At 46.0% G+C, this 18,478-nt stretch overlaps 1 protein-coding gene across 6 annotated transcripts in view; it reads left to right on the top strand.

Annotated features, from left to right (window-relative positions):
- The first annotated feature begins 5,469 nt into the window (after positions 1 to 5,469).
- Positions 5,470 to 18,478, top strand: part of RPP14 (ribonuclease P/MRP subunit p14) — an 18,685-nt gene continuing 5,676 nt past the window's right edge. The window contains exons 1-5 of one of the 6 annotated variants that reach the window (XM_077451989.1): positions 5,470 to 5,571; positions 8,875 to 8,969; positions 9,791 to 9,943; positions 10,272 to 10,356; positions 12,446 to 12,522. In XM_077451989.1, coding sequence (XP_077308115.1) covers positions 9,852 to 9,943; positions 10,272 to 10,356; positions 12,446 to 12,522 — 254 coding nt within the window. In that variant the 5' untranslated portion in view covers positions 5,470 to 5,571; positions 8,875 to 8,969; positions 9,791 to 9,851. The other 5 variants (XM_077451988.1, XM_077451992.1, XM_077451990.1 and 2 more) reach the window with 5 other exon arrangements.

Here is an 18,478-nt window from a genome sequence, read left to right as displayed (position 1 = left end):
TCAAACATGGTTGTGTATGGAAACCCCAGATTGTGATGGGTTATAACCTTAGTGTGAGTTTCCATTTTTCCACTAGGTGGCAGCAACACACCAGTTATTGAACCAGTTTATTTCAGTTATCTAAAACAGTGGTCTCCAAACTGTGGCCTGGGGGCCGGATGTTAGCCTTTGCCTGCCTATATCCGGCTCTTAGGCACTATTAAAACCTGTGAAACAAAAAGGGACACAATTTCTCCTACTGACACCAATAGTGGGGCATTATTCATTCCCCTGATACCAGCGATGGGGCACTATTCTTCCCACTGACACCAACAAGGGGATACAATTCCAAACACTGACATCAATGATGGCACACTATTCCTTCCACTGACACCAATCATGGGGCACTATTCCACCCACTAATAAAAACAATGGGGCACTATTCCTCCCACTGACACCAATGAGGGGGCACTATTCCTTCTACTGACATCAATGATAGGGCTCTATTCCTTCTACTGTCACCAATGATAGGGCACTATTCCTCCCATTGATACCATAATGGGGAACTATTCCTCCCACTGACACCAATGATGGGGCATTATTATTTCCCCTGATATCAATGACAGATCACTGTTCTTCCTTCTGAGATCACTGATGGGGCACTATTGTTCCCACTGACAACAACAATGGGGCACTATACCTCCCATTGGTATCAATGATGGGGCATTATTCCACCAACTGACATCAACAATGGGGCACTATTCCTCTCAATGACTCCAATGCAGGGGTGGACTGACAACTCATGGGGCCCCCAGGCAATAGATTATGGGGCCCCCAAGCAATCAGATATTATAGGGCCACACAGTATACACACACACACAGTATACACATACATGTACACACAGTATACACAGACATGTTTCTATTGGCTGAGAAGGTACTGGAGAGGTGCGGCAGCTATAATCTCGGGATTTTTAGAACAAAAGGATGTCCGCAAGGGACATTTCAGAGACAGATGTAAAAAAAAAACACAGATTTTTACATACTGTCCCTGGTTTTACTGAGGCTGGCAACCCTGATGGGGCCCCCTAGTGGCCCGGGGCCCTCGGGCAGTGCCCGAGTTCCCGAATGGTCAGTCCACCCCTGCTCCAATGACAGCGTATTATTCCTTCACCTGATACCAACGATGGGGCATTATTCACTGACATAAATGGTGGGGCATTGTTTACCCCCATTGACACCAGGGCAATTTCTACTCCCACCAATCCACCAATAGACTGCCACTCCCCCCCCCCCACCCCCCAATCTGACAAACAGTAAACTGACCCTTTATTTACAAAGTTTGAGGACCCCTGATCTAAAATGTAAGGAGTGAAAAATACAGTATATGATTGTAATGTATTGTACAGTCGGTTGTAGGTATATGGAACGCAGTGATATAAACGAGCCTGAATCCAACATGTTTAGTCTAACAAGACATCATCTGCGGTCTGAGTGCTCCATCCTTCACTGCTTTTATAAAAAATAAATAATCAGAAATAGTTGCTAAACCTGTGAGTCTATTGCTCCCTGTCCCAGAAATTGCTTCCAAGATGGTGTTTGGCTTGTGTGTCACATCTCAATTTTATTCAAGCAACTGCGCATGCATCGTACCAAGTTCCCATAAATGATCCAGAGGCCGCGCAAACATCAATATAGGTTTATCTGACGTGATGTGCAGAATGCGAAAGTGGTCTGCGTGCGTTCTTAGCCTCATTATCAAGGTGGATAGTATCCTATATAGTATCCTATTATTAATTTTTCTTCATAAATTTTGGCCACAATTTCTTTGTGAAAGTTAGAGAGTCTACAAGCTGTGGTGCGAATCGCACAAAATTGATCACATCTGATGTACTGGTGGACTATCTCGCTTCTTGTGACCCGAACAAGCCAGGAAAGTACAAATACCCCCCAAATGACCGCTTTTTGCAAAGTAGACATTCCAAGGTATTTAGTAAGAGGCATAGTGAGCTTTTTGATGTTGTCATTTTTTTCCCACAATTCTTTGCAAAATTAAGATTTTTCATTTTTTTCCACAAAATTGTCATTGTAATAGGTTATTTCTCTCACGTGGCATGTGTATACCACAAATGACACCCCCAAAAAAATTCTGCTACTCCTCCTGAGTATTACAATACCACATGTGTGGAACTTTCACAGCCTGGCCACATAGAGAGGCCCAACATGCAGGGAGCGCCATCAGGTGTTCTCGGAGCATAAATTACACATCTAACTTGTTGACTACTTATTACACTTTTGAAGGCCCTGGAGCACCAGGACAATGACACTGATGACAGATGGCACTGATACGTGGCAATGATGACACTTATACGTGGCACTGATGACACGTGGCACTGATGACAGATGGCACTTATACGTGGCACTGATGACACGTGGCACTAATATGTGGCACTGATGACAGATGGCACTGATGACACGTGGCACTTATACGTGGCACTGATGACACGTGGCACTAATACGTGGCACTGATGACACGTGGCACTAATACATGGCACTGATGACAGATGGCACTAATACGTGGCACCGATGACAGATGGCACTAAAACGTGGCACCGATGACGCGTGACACTGATGACAGATGGCACTGATAAGTGGCATTGATGACACGTGACACTGACAACAGATGGCACGTGACACTGACAGGTGGCACTGATGACAAATGGCACTGATATGTGGCACTGATGACAGATGGCACTAATATGTGGCACTGATGACAGATGGCACTATGTGGCACTGATGACACGTGGCACTGATGACAGATGGCACTTATACGTGGCACTGATGACAGATGGCACTGGGGACAAATGGCACTGACAACAGGTGGCACTGGGAACAGATAGCACTAACAGGTGGCACTGGGGACAGATAGCACTGGGGTGGATGGCACTGGGGCGGATGGCACTGGGGCAGGATGGCACTGGGGGAGGATGGCACTGGGGGAGGATGGCACTGGGGCAGATGGCACTTCTTTTTTTTTTTTTTTTTTCCACTTACGGCCGCTGCAGCCGTTCATCTCTCCCCTCTTACACGCTGTCTGTGTGAGGAGGGAGAGCGGCGCTGAGAGATGATCTCATATGTTTACATATGAGATCATCTCACATTGGACACGCAGATCGCGCTGTAAACGGCCGCTGCGATTGGCCGCTTACAGCGATCTGTGTTTGCCTGTCTGCGGGGGACACGGCAAACACAAAACTTCCCCGTTGCGCGCCCGCAGCGGCGCGCATTGCGGAAGTAAACACCGGGACGTCCAGGGACGGCCTCCCAGACGAAAGCGCCTGCTCTATAGCCGTCATTCGGCTATAGGGCGGGCGGGAAGAGGTTAAAATGGATGCAGTCACACTCAGTGGAGGGAGATTTCTGCAGGATATTTGGCAAGTACAGAATCACAGTATATCTAAAATAATATGCAAAGTGGTTGGAGGGAAGCTTCAGAATGGCAAAGACTTTTTATTACAAATTATGTGAGCGGACCGCAGTTCCTCTTTAATACACTTGCAGCTTTCACTTTTAATGGACACTTTTTGTTTATTGTCACTTATAGACTTTAATTTTCACAAATCTAATCCTACTTGGAAATCCTTTTATTTATTTTGATTGGTTTAAGCAATTTCACTATTGCTATTGGCATGAGTCACTTTATATCACTATTTATAGCGCAGCGCTTATTTTGTAATTTTTTTTATATTGTACAACAGTTTGTCAAGTTGTGAAGCCAGCTGCTTAAAGGGGTTGCAAAGTTTTTTTGTTTTTTTTAAATAATAAACATGTTATACTTCCTCTGTGCAAGGATTTTGCACAGAGTGGCCCTGATCCTCCTCTTCTGGGGTCCCCCCGCGGCGCTCCTGGCTCCTCCCTGTATTGAGTTCCCCCTCATAAACCCCTTTCTAAGGGGACAGTCGTGTGGGCGCACTCCCCAGTCCTGGTTAGGGTTGCCACCTGTCCAGTATTCACCCGGACAGTCCGGGTTTTGAATCATATGTCCGGGTTTCAGGCGGACTGAAACCTGGACACATTATTCAGACAGGGCTGTGGCTCTCCAAGTAACCAAGAAAGTCACATCTGTTGCCATCTGGGAGCTGTGGGTGGCTGTATGGGGGCAGGTTCGGCATCCCTGGGGGGGAGGAGATGATGTCAGCAAGAGAAATTTGGCCACAAGCACTGTTCACCACAATGCACTGTGCAAGCTGCATTACTACTATCCTTGGGCCACCCAAAGTTGTCCCAGGTCTTTTATAATACTATAGTGTATACTACAAGAAACAAAAATTGCCCCGCACCGCTAAAGTGTTCGGGTTTGGCTTAAAGAAAAGGTGGCAACCCTAGTCCTGGTGCTGCGTCCATTGACACAGACAGCAGAACTGGGCCCCACCCCCGTGTCACTGGAATTGATTGACAGCAGTGGGAGCCAATGACAATCTATCCAAAGAGGACCAGAGACAGGGGCTGGAGCTGCTGTGCTCATCCCCGTCGATGGAACAATTGGGTTCAGGTAAATAAAAAAGGGACTCTGGTGGGCTGCTGCACTACAGAAGGTTTTTCATCTTATAGCATAGAATGCATGTAGGTGAAAAACCTTGAGGGTTTAAAACCCCTTTAACTTATGTGTTAATAGTGCAGTATATTATTAAAGAATAAAGTATTGTAACCTTAGTGTAAATTCTTATTTTTCCGCTAGGTGGAAGTAGCATACCATTATTCAAAAAATGTATGTATTATGCCCTTAGTGTAAATTCCTTTTTTTCCACTAGGTGGCAGTAGCACATCATTATTTAACCAACGTATGTATTATGTCCTTAGTGCAAATTCCTATTTCTCCACTAGGTGGCAGTTACTATATATTATAACCTTAATGTAAATTCCTATTTCTTCACCAGGTGGCAGTAGCACACCATTATTGAACCAATTTATGTATTATGTTCTTAGTGTACATTTTTATTTTTCCACTAGATGGCAGTAACACACCAATTGTTGAACTGCATAGGAATATATTCTCGCTGTAGGAACTAGGCTGAGCAAGTCAAGTTTCTAGGGGGTGATTTACGAAAATGCGCCTATATTTCGTCAGATCGGTAGTGACGTCTCGTCGCCACCATCTTGCTACACTTGCACCCCGCCGTAGTAGAGATACAGTGCATTTTACACTTATTTTTAACAATAGAGTGCGTTTATATAGGGAAATACAGTACTTAGAACTCCGTCTGACTGGTTAGATGTTGAATTTTAAAAGCAGATTAGCATACCTCCGAGATGAACAGGCTTGCCGCTGCTTGTAAAATTCAATATCTAACCAGTCAGACGGAATTCTAAGTACTGTATTTTACTATATAAACTCAGTTACTGTTAAAAATAGGTGTAAAATGCAAAATTCCGGTGGGTGTAACAAGATGTCCGCTTTCCCCCTCTCAGTGTATCCTTATTATGGAGGAGTGCGGGGTGTAGTAAGATGGCGGTGACGGAACGTCACTTCCTTTACACATTCTGACGGGTCTCCAAACCTAGTGAAACACCTGCAGGATATAGTTCATAGAGGTAGCGTGTTTTATTTTGTTCTCATTGCGGAGCACAATGCAGCCAATGTGAGAGGTTCTTTGATCTTCTTAAACATGGCGGTCGCCTTGGATCCTGTAGGACTATTCGCCCAGGAAGTGCAGACATGTTTCAGAAGACATGTGAAGATTTGTTTTTCTTGTAGCGTCCACGTGGAGTGATGGCGAGTGTCCGGGGTGTAGGACATGCAGGGTACGGAGGGTTATGGTGGGGAGGAGGGTGTAGGACATGCAGGGTACGGAGGGTTATGGTGGGGAGGAGGGTGTAGGACATGCAGGGTACGGAGGGTTATGGTGGGGAGGGGGTTGTGGGACATGCAGGGTACGGAGGGTTATGATGGGGAGGGGTGTGTGGGACATGCAGGGGGGTTATGGTGGGAAGAGGTGGGTCTCATAGCAGAGCAGGTTTTCTGTATTATGGAGCTACAAAGACATGCTGGTGTACATATAATGCAGGAAAACCAGGGGCTGCCATTGCTGACCCCAACATACACCCCACCCCCCCTTGGCTCTGTCTGTCTTCAGTACTTTCCAGATTACTGACCTGAGGATGTCAGAGTGCAGTCCGCTCTTCTACATAGGTGGGTCGGGTTAGTGGAAGAACAATTCCAGGTTCCTGGAGGGGATATAATATGAGCGTCTTTCTGTGTACAGAGAGCCCAGGCCCGGTAATCATGATGCATCCCAAGGGTGGTGTGTGTCTATGAAATCCTGGGCTCACAGGACGTGGTGTGATTGATGCCAGCTGTCATTCTGCCTGGAACAGCCTCCGCTGGAGGAGGACAGAACTGGGAGTCTCTGGGACTGAATAGATGAACATTGCAGCAAAAGCCCTTTCTTAAAGTGGAGTTCCACCAAAAAATGGAACTTCCGCTTTTCTGGTCCCCCATATCTCTTCCCCCCCCCCCTCACATTTGGCACCTTTCAGGCTGGAGGGGGGGGGGGGAGCAGATACCTGTCTAATACAGGTTTTTTTCGCTCCCACTTCCAGGCATAGATGCCCCCCCCCCATGTCTTCTGGGATACACATGGGTCCCAGAACACAGAAAGGACCAGTGAGATAGCGCAGCAGGGAACAAGGGAGTGAAGCCACAAGGCTTCACTTCTGATTCCCTTACTGGGGATGGCAGTGGCAGCACCTGACAGCCGAGGGATAGATCAGCTTCGGGTGCCGACATTGTAGGTGCCTTGGACAGCTAAGTGTCCTTATTTTAAAAGTCAGCAGCTGCAGTATTTGTAGCTGCTGACTTAAAAAAAAAAAAAAAAAAAATTAAAAATGGTGGAACTCTGCTTTTTAAAGGGTAACTCCACTTTCATGGGAAAAAATAAACCCAAATGCAAACCTTTATTATATTGCAACTTACCAATTCTTAGATGCCTGCATTCGTTTTCTTTTTAAACCATCACCTCGTAAAACAACCCATTTAGTTTAAAATGGAAATGAAAGGCAAATCATTTGTGTAGATGGTAAGGAGATATATAATCTCTACCTTTTTTTTTTTTTTTTTTTTTTTCAATGTTTAGTGATTACATACCATATGTTCTCAGCAGCATTAGAGCTGGGGAAAAGAAACAGCAGTACACTGAGCTTCCCAGTAAATGTACAGGGGAGGTGGCGTGTTGTCTGATCATTGGAGGAGAGCAGGCTGAGTTTCCAACACAAACACAGCTACGGACCTGACCATAGTGTGGGCATAGTATGCCTGTAAAGGGGTGCATGTTTCCCATGCTTAGAACTGTCCCTGCACAGTGTAATTTCTGCAGGAAAAAGTCATTTAAAATCACTCGCAGCTATTATGAATTGTCGGCTCCCGGTAATATAGAGAACAGTCATTGATTTAAAAAAAAAAAAAAGTGTGGGGTTCCCCCAAATTCAATTACCAGGCCCTTCAGGTCTGGTATGGATTTTAAGGGGAACTCCACGCCAAATTAAGAAAAAAAATAAATTGCGTGGAGTTCCCCCTAAAAATCCATACCAGACCCTTTATCCAAGCACGCAACCTGGCAGGCTGCAAGAAAAAGGGGGGGGGGCGAGAGAGCGCCCCCCTTCCTGAACCGTACCAGGCCACATGCCCTCAACATTGAGGGGGTCACAGACCCCCAAAGCATCCTCCCAAAGCACCTTGTCCTCATGTTAATGAGGACAAGGGCCTCATCCCCACAACCCTGGCCGGTGGTTGTGGGGGTCTGCAGGCGGGGGGCTTATCAGAATCTGGAAGCTCCCTTTAACAAGCAGATCCCCAGATCCTGCCCCCCGTTTGAAATGGTAAGGGGGTACAAAAGTACCCCTACCATTTCACAAAGAAAGTGTAAAAGAATGTTAAAAAAGACACACACACACACCCTTAAAGTCCTTTATTAAAAATTATATGGAGGAGTGTTCCACTCTGCCCACATCCCCTCCAACACAACTCAGAAATTGATGGATAAATTCTAGCAAGGGAGGTACCACCGAGACAACTTCTAGTTATTTTCTTGTGTTTTCAAGTCTGAGAGTGTGTGAGACGGTACAAGTGGTGCATTTGCTCATCAGTGAACTCACACCCAAAATCCCATTCCCTAATCAAGAATGGTTGAGGGCAGTGATGGCGAACCTTGGCACCCCACATGTTTTGGAACTACATTTTCCATGATGCTCGTGCACTCTTCAGTGTAGTGGAGCATCATGGGAAATGTAGTTCCAAAATATCTGGCGTGCCAAGGTTCGCCATCACTGGTTTAGGGTTAGGGGGAGGCGAGTCAAGTGATTTATAAAGAGCTGAGATCATATGCGTTCTTCGGCTGCCCATATGCATTTAAACTTTGTAGGGGTAGGCCTAATTGGGAATAATTGGCCCTGCGAGGAGACTAAATAAGTGAGTTGACGATATCTCCAAAAGTCAAAGGGGAAGCTACCATACCGCTCCCTGAGGCTGGCCAGTGAAATTTGGCAGTGACCCTCCATGAAGCGGGACAGGCCAATATTGCCACCAGTTATCCAGGGACCAAAAAAGACAATTTCTCCCTAGAAAGCCACCAACAGCCGCTAGTGGTGATGTTGTAGGGACCTATTTAACCTGTCCCAAACTTTGAAGACGTGTGTTGTTAGGGGTTTATCAGATTGGGTATCTATCACTTGAAGGGACCCACAGTGCGTAGGGTAGATTACGGCCTGCCATAATCTTCTCAAGGAGTACCCATAATTTAGAGGAGGTGTGAAATCTCCAGTTAACAATGCGCTGCAGAGCAATAGCTCTATACTGTTGTACGTGTTCAGTTTTTAATAAGAATAGCCATTTTTTAATAGGAAAGCAGAGGGACTGGCAGGAACACCAGGTATTTCACACAAGGGAAGCAATACAAAGGCATGGTACAGCAGGCACATATGAGGAATATGAAATGGTGGGTAAAACCTTGTTTGTTTGTTTTTTTTTTTAATGAAAATAAACATGTTATACTTATTCTTCTTCTTGCAATGTTATTGCACAGAGCTCCCCCAAACCTTCTCTTCTGGGTACCCCAACAGTAATCTTGGTTCCTTTTCTCTGAGTGCCCCCATAGCAAGCTGGTATGCTGGGGGGGGGGGGGGGGGTCGGGGGCACACCCCTGCGGGTTTGATCTCAGGTCAGGTGTGTTTCCATAGTCACACCAAACACGGCTTGGCCCCACCTCCTCCCTCCTCACAGTCTTTGACTGACCAGTGGCTCTCTCTGTCCGAGAATGCAGGAAGAGAGCAGATTGACTTTGCTGATAGGAACCTTCTGTGTGCAGTCCCCCCCCCCCCCCCCCCTCCCCCACACGGCCCCCTTATACTTATCTGTATCGAGATCAGGCTCAGATATGTTCACATGAACAGCAGCTCTCTTGGTTCTCTCCCTTCTCATAGGCTCAGAGACAACAGCTCCCACTGCTGTCAATCACAGCTCGTGGAGATGAGGCTGAGCCACGCTTTGTGTGACAATGGACACAGAGTGGGGCTCGGAAGCGATCCTGCACTAGTTCCCCCATAGCAAGCGGCTTACCATGGTGGGCACATGACAGAGGCATCAGTGGGGAACCATAGAAGGGGAGAATCAGCACTGCTCTGTTCAAAACCTTTGCACAGAGCAGGCAAGTATAACATGTTTGTTATTTAAAAAACTTTTTTTTTTTTTTTTTTTTTTTTTTTTTAAATGGCTTTACAATCCTTTAGAACCACTTTACCTTCTGTTTGTTTTTATTAGAGAGTCTTTGCATCTAGATGAAAGCCTTATATGTTCCTAGAAGTAAGAGGATTGTGGAAACATGAAAGGGCGACCCGTTCCATCGGAACCAATTTCTTATGAAAGGACTGTGCTGAAGAACCCCTCCGAGCATCATTACTTAAAGGTTCAGCTGTGAGTTCCTCTACACCAATTATAACTATGGATGTGTCATGACATGTTTGGATCCTAATCCGGACCCAGGTAAGTGAGCCTGCCAGCAATCTGTCACTTGTACTGGGCCAAGGCATTCCCCGCAGTCACACATATACAAGGCGCATGTATACACCCAGCTTTGGGTCAGGGAATGCTTGGCCACAGATGATTGGCCCAGTACAGGTGATGGCTTCCGGGGGGGGGGCTCACTCAACTGGGTTTGGATGAGGATCCGAACACACCCAAGCGCATCCCCCAATTATAAGAGCTCTGTGTACTTAATGATATGCTTGTGTTTGGTCTGCAGTGTATTTCAGCGTGAAGGTGTCAAGTTGACTGCAGCTCAGTACAAATCGCTGATCGTGTCTGCTGTAAAGGAATTGCATGGAGAGGTAAGTACCTGTGGTGTCTGATATTTTTATGGCTTCGAATACCAGTACAGAATACAGAGATCGTTTTCTTCACTTGCTTGGTTAAAATTGTTACATCCCCATCACATCCTGTGCTCTTTAGCGAAAAAGGCACACGGCTGATTAGGCTTATGCTATTTAGGATGTAAACAATATATAGATAGATAGATAGAGATATATGTGTGTATGTATGGTTACACACCTACAATGATGGATATTCACTCCTGGACGCACATCCAACGCTAACAGCAGGTAAGCAATCCATGTGCAATTACATGCAGACAGCAGTGGCCATCGTCCACCTGTTATTGATTTATACAGGTTTCCTGTCCTTCCACTACTGATTGGAACACACGCTTGGCCCTAATCAGCTGTGTGCTTGAGCTTATAATTGCAATGATTTTTTTAATTTATTTTTTTATTTATTTTTTTAGGATAAGTTCACTTTTTAATAAAAAATAATAATAAATGCACACTTTTTTTTTACCTGAGAGCCTGTAAAGCATTGCAGCAGCAATCGGCTGGTTCCATGCAGGTCTCCTCCAGATCTGTCAAAGTATCTGTGTGCCAGTACATCTTGTACAGGCAAGCAGATACAATCTGCAGCGAAGAATCAATGAACTACATTGAGAACTTCATGCCCACAGCTGCAAAGGATGTCAGGGTTTGTAGTTCATTCATACACACAGACCCTAAGACTCCTTTCACACCACACCGCCCATAGCGTGGGCGGTAAAACGCTGCCATTTTTAGTGGCGTTTTACTGCCGGATTTGCAGCGTATTTCGGCCACTAGCGGGGTGCTTTTACCCCAGCTAGCGGCTGAGAAAGGGTTAAAACTGCCGGCAATAGCGGCGTTTTGCCGGCGGTATTACAGCGCTGCCCCATTGACTTCAATGGGGAGCAGCGGTGGAGGAGCAGTAAACACACCGCTCCTAAGAAGCTGCTGCCGCACGTGATTATGCACATACATCCCTTATCCTCTAAGGACAGCAAGCAACCTTTCTGGATTTTCAGCAAATTCCAAGTACTGTTTTCTCAGATAACTTTAAAAAAAAAAAAAATCTTGCTTTGATAAAAACTGTTTTTGAATTTATTTTAATGAAAGATACAGACTGAACTTAAAAGGACACACCAGTATTTTTTAAAGCGCTAGTATCTTGTGTTGCCAAAGAAGCTGCTGGCAGGACTTTTTCCTGCCAGCGCACCGCTGTAGTGTGAAAGCCCGAGGGCTTTCACACTACAAACAAATGGTGCAGCTTTTTTAGGGCGGATTGCAGGAGCTATTTCTAACGCTATAGCGCCTGCAAAACGCCCTGGTGTGAAAGGGGTCTAAAAATGGGTGGAACATTTAACATGTTCCCAAATGTGAACTTGTGCTTTAACCACTTGGACCTGTCAGAGTCCCGCTCACCTCTATGGGATGAGCGGATGAAAACAGACCGCATGTCCGTTTTCCTCCTATCTGATCAAGTCTGCCTGAAAAACTGACAGGCGGACCTGATCGGAAAGCACGTGTGAAAGGGGCCTAAAACATGCATCTCTGGCCATAATGTAATAGTATAATATGAAGCCAAAACTTTTTTTATTTTTTTTTGTATTGAAAAGAATAGAAAAATTAAGACTCCTATCCAGTGTGTGTGTTTATTTTTTTGCTGCATTTGTCCTGATGGGGAGATTTTCCTTCACTTCCTGTTTTTGGGAAGTAAGAGGGAATATCTCTAAATGAACAGAATTTCCATTCTAGAATGTTGTCGCAGGAACAGGTTGTCCCCATTGGAGGACTTGCCCTCACCCTTTTCTCTGGAGTCAAAACTTGCATTTTGGATTTCCTCTTCGTTTTCTGTCTCGGTGTCAGAGGGGTGACTTCCCAGCAGGGTCATGGATTTCAATAAAAACATGATACAGGTTCTAATTATTCTCTACACTAATTAACCTAAAAAAAGCCTTTATATACACTTCAGTTCTTCACAATATCATCAGATTTTTTTTTTTTTTTTATTTCTGTATAAACAATCTGCTTCCTCTATTCAGTGCACAGAGTTGTCCTTTTCTTTGTGTTTGGTTTCTAGGTGGGAGCCTCTTGTCCTTTGGACTTGTTAAAATATGATGATAAGACATTGTCTGCGATATTGAGAATCAACAGCAGGTATGTGAAGAAGATGTAATTTAGTATATACTGTATGTGTTTTATATACACACACTCTCACACTATCTCACAAAAGTGAGTACACACCTCCAGTTTTGTAAATATTTTCTTCTATCTTTTCATGTGACAACACTGAAGAAATTACACTTTGCTACAATGTAAAGTGGTGAGTGTACAGCTTGTATAACAGTGTAAATTTGCTGTCCCCTCAAAATAAAACACAGCCATTAATGTCTAAACCACTGGCAACAAAAGTGAGTACACACCTCAGTGAAAATGTCCAAATTGGGCTCAGAGTGTCAATATTTTGTGAGGCCACTATTATTTTCCACCACTGCCTTAAATCTCTTGGGCATGGAGTTCGCCAGAGCTTCACATGTTGCCACTGGAGTCCTCTTCTACTCCTCCATGATGACATCACAGAGCCAGTGGATGTTAGAGACCTTGCGCTCCTCCATCTTCCGTTTGAGGATGCCCCACAGATGCTAGATGGGATTTAGGTCCTGAGACATGCTTGGCCAGTCCATCACCTTTCCCTCAGCTTCTTTAGCAAGGCTGTGGTCATCTTGGAGGTGTGTTTGGGGGTCGTTATCTTGGAATACTGCCCTAAGGCCCAGTCTCTGAAGGGAGGGAATCCTGCTTGGCTTCGGTATGTCACAGTACATGTTGGCGTTCATGGTTCCCTCAATGAACTGTAACCGGCAGCACTGATGCAGCCCCAGACCATGATATTCCCACCACCATGCATGACTGTAGGCAAGACGCACTTGTCCTTGTACTCCTCACCTGGTTGGCACCACACACGCTTGACACCACGCTTGTCTCATCAGACCACAGGACATGGTTTCGGTAATCCATGTCCTTTGTCTGCTTTTCTTCAGCAAACTGTTTGCGAGCTTTCTTGTGCATCCTCTTCAGAAGAGGCTTCCTTCTAGGATGACAGCCATGCAGACCAATTTGATGCAGTGTATGGTCTGAGCACCGACAGGCTGACCCTCCACCCTTTCAACCTCTGCAGCAATGCTGGCAGCACTCGTACGTCTATTTCCCAAAGACAACTTCTTGATATGACGCTGGTTGACCAGACCTTGACGAGGTCTGTTCTGAGTGGAACCTGCCCTGTTAAACCACTGTATGGTGGTCTTGGCCACCATGCTGCAGCTCAGTTTCAGGGTCTTGGCAATCTTCTCATAACCAATGTCATCTTCATGTAGAGCAACAGTTAATTTTATTTAGATCCTCAGAGTCCTGTGCCATGTTGACCTTCCAGTGACCAGTATGAGAGGGTGAGAGTGATAATACCAAATTTAACACACCTGCTTCCCATTTACACCTGAGACCTTGTAACACTAAGGAGTCACATGACACTGGGGAGGGAAAATGGCTAATTGGGCCCAATTTGGACATTTTCACTTAGGGGTGTACTCACTTTTGTTGCCAGCAGTTTAGACATTAATGGCTGTGTGTTATTTTGAGGGGACAGCAAATTTACACCGTTATACAAGCTGTACGCTCACTACTTGTACATTGTGTGTGTGTGTGTATATATATATATATATATATATATATATATATATATATATAATTTTTTTTTTTTAATGAAAAGAAAAGGCATCAGTTGCTTTATACTCAGAGAACGCGGTGCTGCTTCTTTTAGGGACCAGATGGCTCCTGGTGGGATTTTGAACACACCCAAGCCTACTTGCCATTGAGCTGTGGTTGGGGGGCTTGTACTTTTTCATACCGCCAGAAATCGGCCATGGCTAATGTGAGCAAATGTAAGGAATTTTTTTTAAATTTCTTGATAGATAATGGAGTGTCAGTCAAAAGGTACGCAGCTGGATGCTCACCAAGTGATACTCCCGTTAGGGTTTTAATCGTATTCTCTGTTTCATCCCAGAAGTTGTTCAATTTTGAGCATTCCCAGAAGATATGAATGAGAGTTCCCTCAAATTCACTAATACGTCAGAAGGTACAGTTTTGCTGGAGTTAGGTACCACAGTGTGAGGCACTTGTAGCCTCCTTCCTTGTATCTACTTGCTAGGGAGGCTTTGTGAGCGAAGCAAAGGATTTTTTTCCTTCTGGGCTTGTGCAAAGGAGGTATTGAGGTCTCGTTCATCCTGTTACTTTTGTTCTGTATGAGTGAAGTATATAGCCTTTGTAAAGTTATCTCCTTGGTTAATTGGTTGTAAACCCTCATGTTTTTTTCACCTTAATGCATTCTATCCATTAAGGTGAAAAACCTTCTCTCATGCTGCAGCACCCCAGAGCCCCCATTTTACTTACCTGAACACGGCTTTCTCGATGGGGACGAGCACACCAGATCTAGATGGTGACTCGTGTCTTTTTTGGATAGAATGATAGCAGCGCAGCCATTGGCTGCTGTCGATCAAATCCAGTGATGCGAGGGGGGGGGGGGGGGGGGCGCGGGGCAGTCGAGCATTCATGTCTGTGGACGCAAATGCTGGACTCGGGAGAGCACCTTTTCGAGAGAGCGCTTCTCCTAGGGCAGGCATATGCAATTACCTCCAGCTGTTGCAAAACTACAAGTCCCATCATGCCTCTGCCTCTGGGAGTCATGATTGTGGCTGTCAGTCTTGCTATGCCTGAGGGGAGTTGTAGTTCTGCAACAGCTGGAGGTCCGCTAATTGCATATCACTGTCCTAGGGGGTTATCTGATGCGGGAGGAGCTGCCGGGGGACCCCAGAAGATGAGGTTTGGGGCCACTCTGTGCAAAATGTGCTGCACAGTGGAGGTAGGCAAGTATGACATGTTTGTTATTTAAAAAAATAAAAATAAAATAAAATCACTTTTAAGTTAGGTTGTTTCAGTCTCGGCTATGCTGATAACCAAATGAAACTTCAGTGGGTTCTGTAGTGCTGGAGAGGATGGGTGGTTATCTTTCGGTCAGTCACTTATGGTGGCATCGGGGGGTCAGTGCGGGAGGCTGGGGGGCTGAGGGCTCTCACAGGATCTAGGGGTATTGTGGGGAGTTGCGGGGCAATTATGGGAGCTTGGAGGAAAGCCATGGCCCAGTGATTGGGAACCACTGCTCGATGGATCAAAGTACATGTAGTACTTTGTCCCATGTTTTAAGTGCTTTCTAACAATCGTTATGAGGTCCCACCTGCCTCTACTCTTCTTCTGCCACAGCCAATCCAACAACCGATATGAAGGAGATGATTAACCACTTCAGGACCGCCGTATTGCCAATGTACGTCAACACAATGGCACAGGCAGGCATAATCACGTAAATGTACGTGAATGCCTTCTAGCGGGTGGGGGGCTAGATACGGCGGTCCCTTTCGGTGCCGGAGCGATCGGCGATGAGGGGATGGCCGTTGGTTTCCGCCCATCCCCTCTCGATCGCTCCTGGCCAGTGACGAACTTCCTCCCCTGTGAAAATGTAAACACAGGAGGAGGAAGTGATGTCACACTCCTCGTGGCGGTCTTTTTGAACCGGACAGCGAGGAGTGAAGACGCAAGTAAGTGCACCAACAGTCCACTGACACATAGGTACACACAGGCACACATTTCACCCCAGTCACCCCCCGATCACCCCCCCGATCGGCCCCCCGCCCCCCCCCCCAGTCACAGTGTCACTAATGCAGTGTTCATTTATTTATTGATCACTACATTTAGTGTCAGTTGTGACTGTAAAAAGTGTCAGGGCAGCTAGTGTTAGGCCCCTTTAGGTCCAGGGTAGCCCCCTACCCCCCCCTAATAAAGGTTTAACCCCTTGATTGCCCTCCCAGTTAACCCTTTCACCCTCTTTTACCAGTGTCACTAAGCGATCGTTTTTCTGATCGCTGCAATAGTGTCACTGGTCCCGCTAGGAAGCTAGTTTTTTTTTTTTAGGTTCAACGCCAGGTTTTTATACCGTTAGGTACCCCGATATATAACCTAATAAAGGTTTTAACCCTTTGATTGCCCCTAGAGTTAACCCTTTCACCAGCGATCGCTGCATAAGTGTCACTGGTGACGCTGGTTAGCCAGTTAGTTATTTAGTTATTTAGGTTCCCCGTCAGCTTTTTATAAAGCTTCAGGTACCCCCATATAAATACCCAATAAAGGTTTTAACCCCTGATTGCCCTTAGTTAACCCTTTCACCAGTGATCACCGTATAAGTGTTACGGGTGACGCTGGTTTGGTAGTTCGCTTTTTATAGCATCAGGGCACCCGCCATTTATTACCTAATAAAGGTTTAACCCCCTGATCACCCGGCGGGTGATATAAATTTGGTTTTAGGGTCAGAAAGGGTCTGCGTCGCCCCAGGCAGTGCTAGGTTAGTGCCAGCACCGCTAACACCCACGCGCAAAGCATACACCTCCCTTAGTGGTATAGTATCCGAACAGATCAATATCTGATCTGATCAGATCTATACTAGCGTGCCCAGCAATTTAGGGTTCTAAAAAAACGCATTGTTAGCAGGATCAGCCCAGATACCTGCTAGCACCTGCGTTTTGCCCCTCTGCCCAGCCCAGCCCAGCCCACCCAAGTGCAGTATCGATCGATCGATCACTGTCACTTACAAAACACAACACACATAACTGCAGCGTTCGCAGAGTCAGGCCTGATCCCTGCGATCGCTAACAGTTTTTTTTGGTAGCGTTTTATACAGTCGCTGACAGGCTAGGTGCTTTTTTACCTGTGAGTCTCACTACTGTACCCCTAAATTTAGAGCCCAAAATGGCAAAGCGAAGGTACACTAGTGAAGAGGCCTACACGTTTCTGAGCATGACAGATAGTGAAGAGGAAGACACTGATCTGTCAGAATCAGGCTCAGAATACGAACCTGTAGAGGACAGCGCCTCCATGTCAGATAGCTCTGACGATGAAGAAGAGGTCCCTGCTATTGTCAGGCGTACCCGACCCCGATTTTCTGATGTTGTTGAGGTGCAGGAACCGCAAGTCCCTCGTATGGAGTATAGAGCCAGTACTAGCGCCGCTCATCCTTTTGGTGAACTGGCAAGCACCAGCGGCCTAGTACACCCTGGACGTACATCCAGCACTGCAGTATCACGTGGTGACGTGGCGAGTCCCATAAGTGCAGTTCAAGCTGGCGAGGTGGCAAGCACAAGTAGTGTCCCGCTGCCACCAAGAAGAAGAAGACAAAGACAGGCCCGTCGTACCCATAGTGCCCTTCCTGCAGAATTCGCCTATCCCAATTGGGTGCCCACCACTTCTGCAGAACCCGTACTTCCCCCATTCACTGCCCAACCCGGTATTCAGGTGGATACAGATGATTTTACGCCACTCGATTTTTATTCTCTGTATCTCACGGAAGATCTCTATAGATCTATTGTGGACCAAACCAATTTATATGCTGGTCAACGCATCGCCGCTAATCCCCAGTTGCCGTCTCTTGCCAGAGATTGGAAACCAGTTACGGTTTCCGAATTTAAGACGTTTTTGGGCCTTTCCCTCAACATGGGCACACACAAATTTATGCGGATGCGGGCTTATTGGTCCACGCATCCGGCTGACCACATGCCCCTGTTCTCTAACTCCATGCCCAGGGCACGATACGAGCAGATCTTGCGGTTCTTGCACTTCAGTGACAATGAACTTTGTCGTCCACGTGGAGACCCTGAATACGATCGGCTCTACAAAATTCGGCCCCTCATAAACCACTTCAACCAACGTTTTGCAGACTTGTTTACTCCCCAAAAAGTTGTCTGCGTTGATGAGTCCCTGGTTAAGTTTATTGGTCGCTTGTCATTCAAACAGTACATTCCCAACAAGCGTACCAGATACGGGGTCAAGCTCTATAAGTGCTGTGACAGGGCCACAGGCTATGCATGGAGCTTTATGGTTTATGAGGGTAAAGATAGTTACGTAGAGCCGGAGAACTGCCCTGATTACATAGGAAGCGCTGGCAAGATAGTGTGGAAATTGGTGTCACCCTTATTCGGAAAGGGGTACCACTTGTACGTGGACAACTATTACACCAGCG

Source organism: Lithobates pipiens, unplaced genomic scaffold (assembly GCF_037356315.1).
Source record: "Lithobates pipiens isolate NorthernLeopardFrog02 unplaced genomic scaffold, aLitPip1_a1.2 Scaffold_23, whole genome shotgun sequence".
Classification (NCBI taxonomy): domain Eukaryota; kingdom Metazoa; phylum Chordata; class Amphibia; order Anura; family Ranidae; genus Lithobates; species Lithobates pipiens.
Note: the sequence above shows the minus strand (reverse complement) of the source record. Positions and strands in the feature narration are given on the sequence as shown.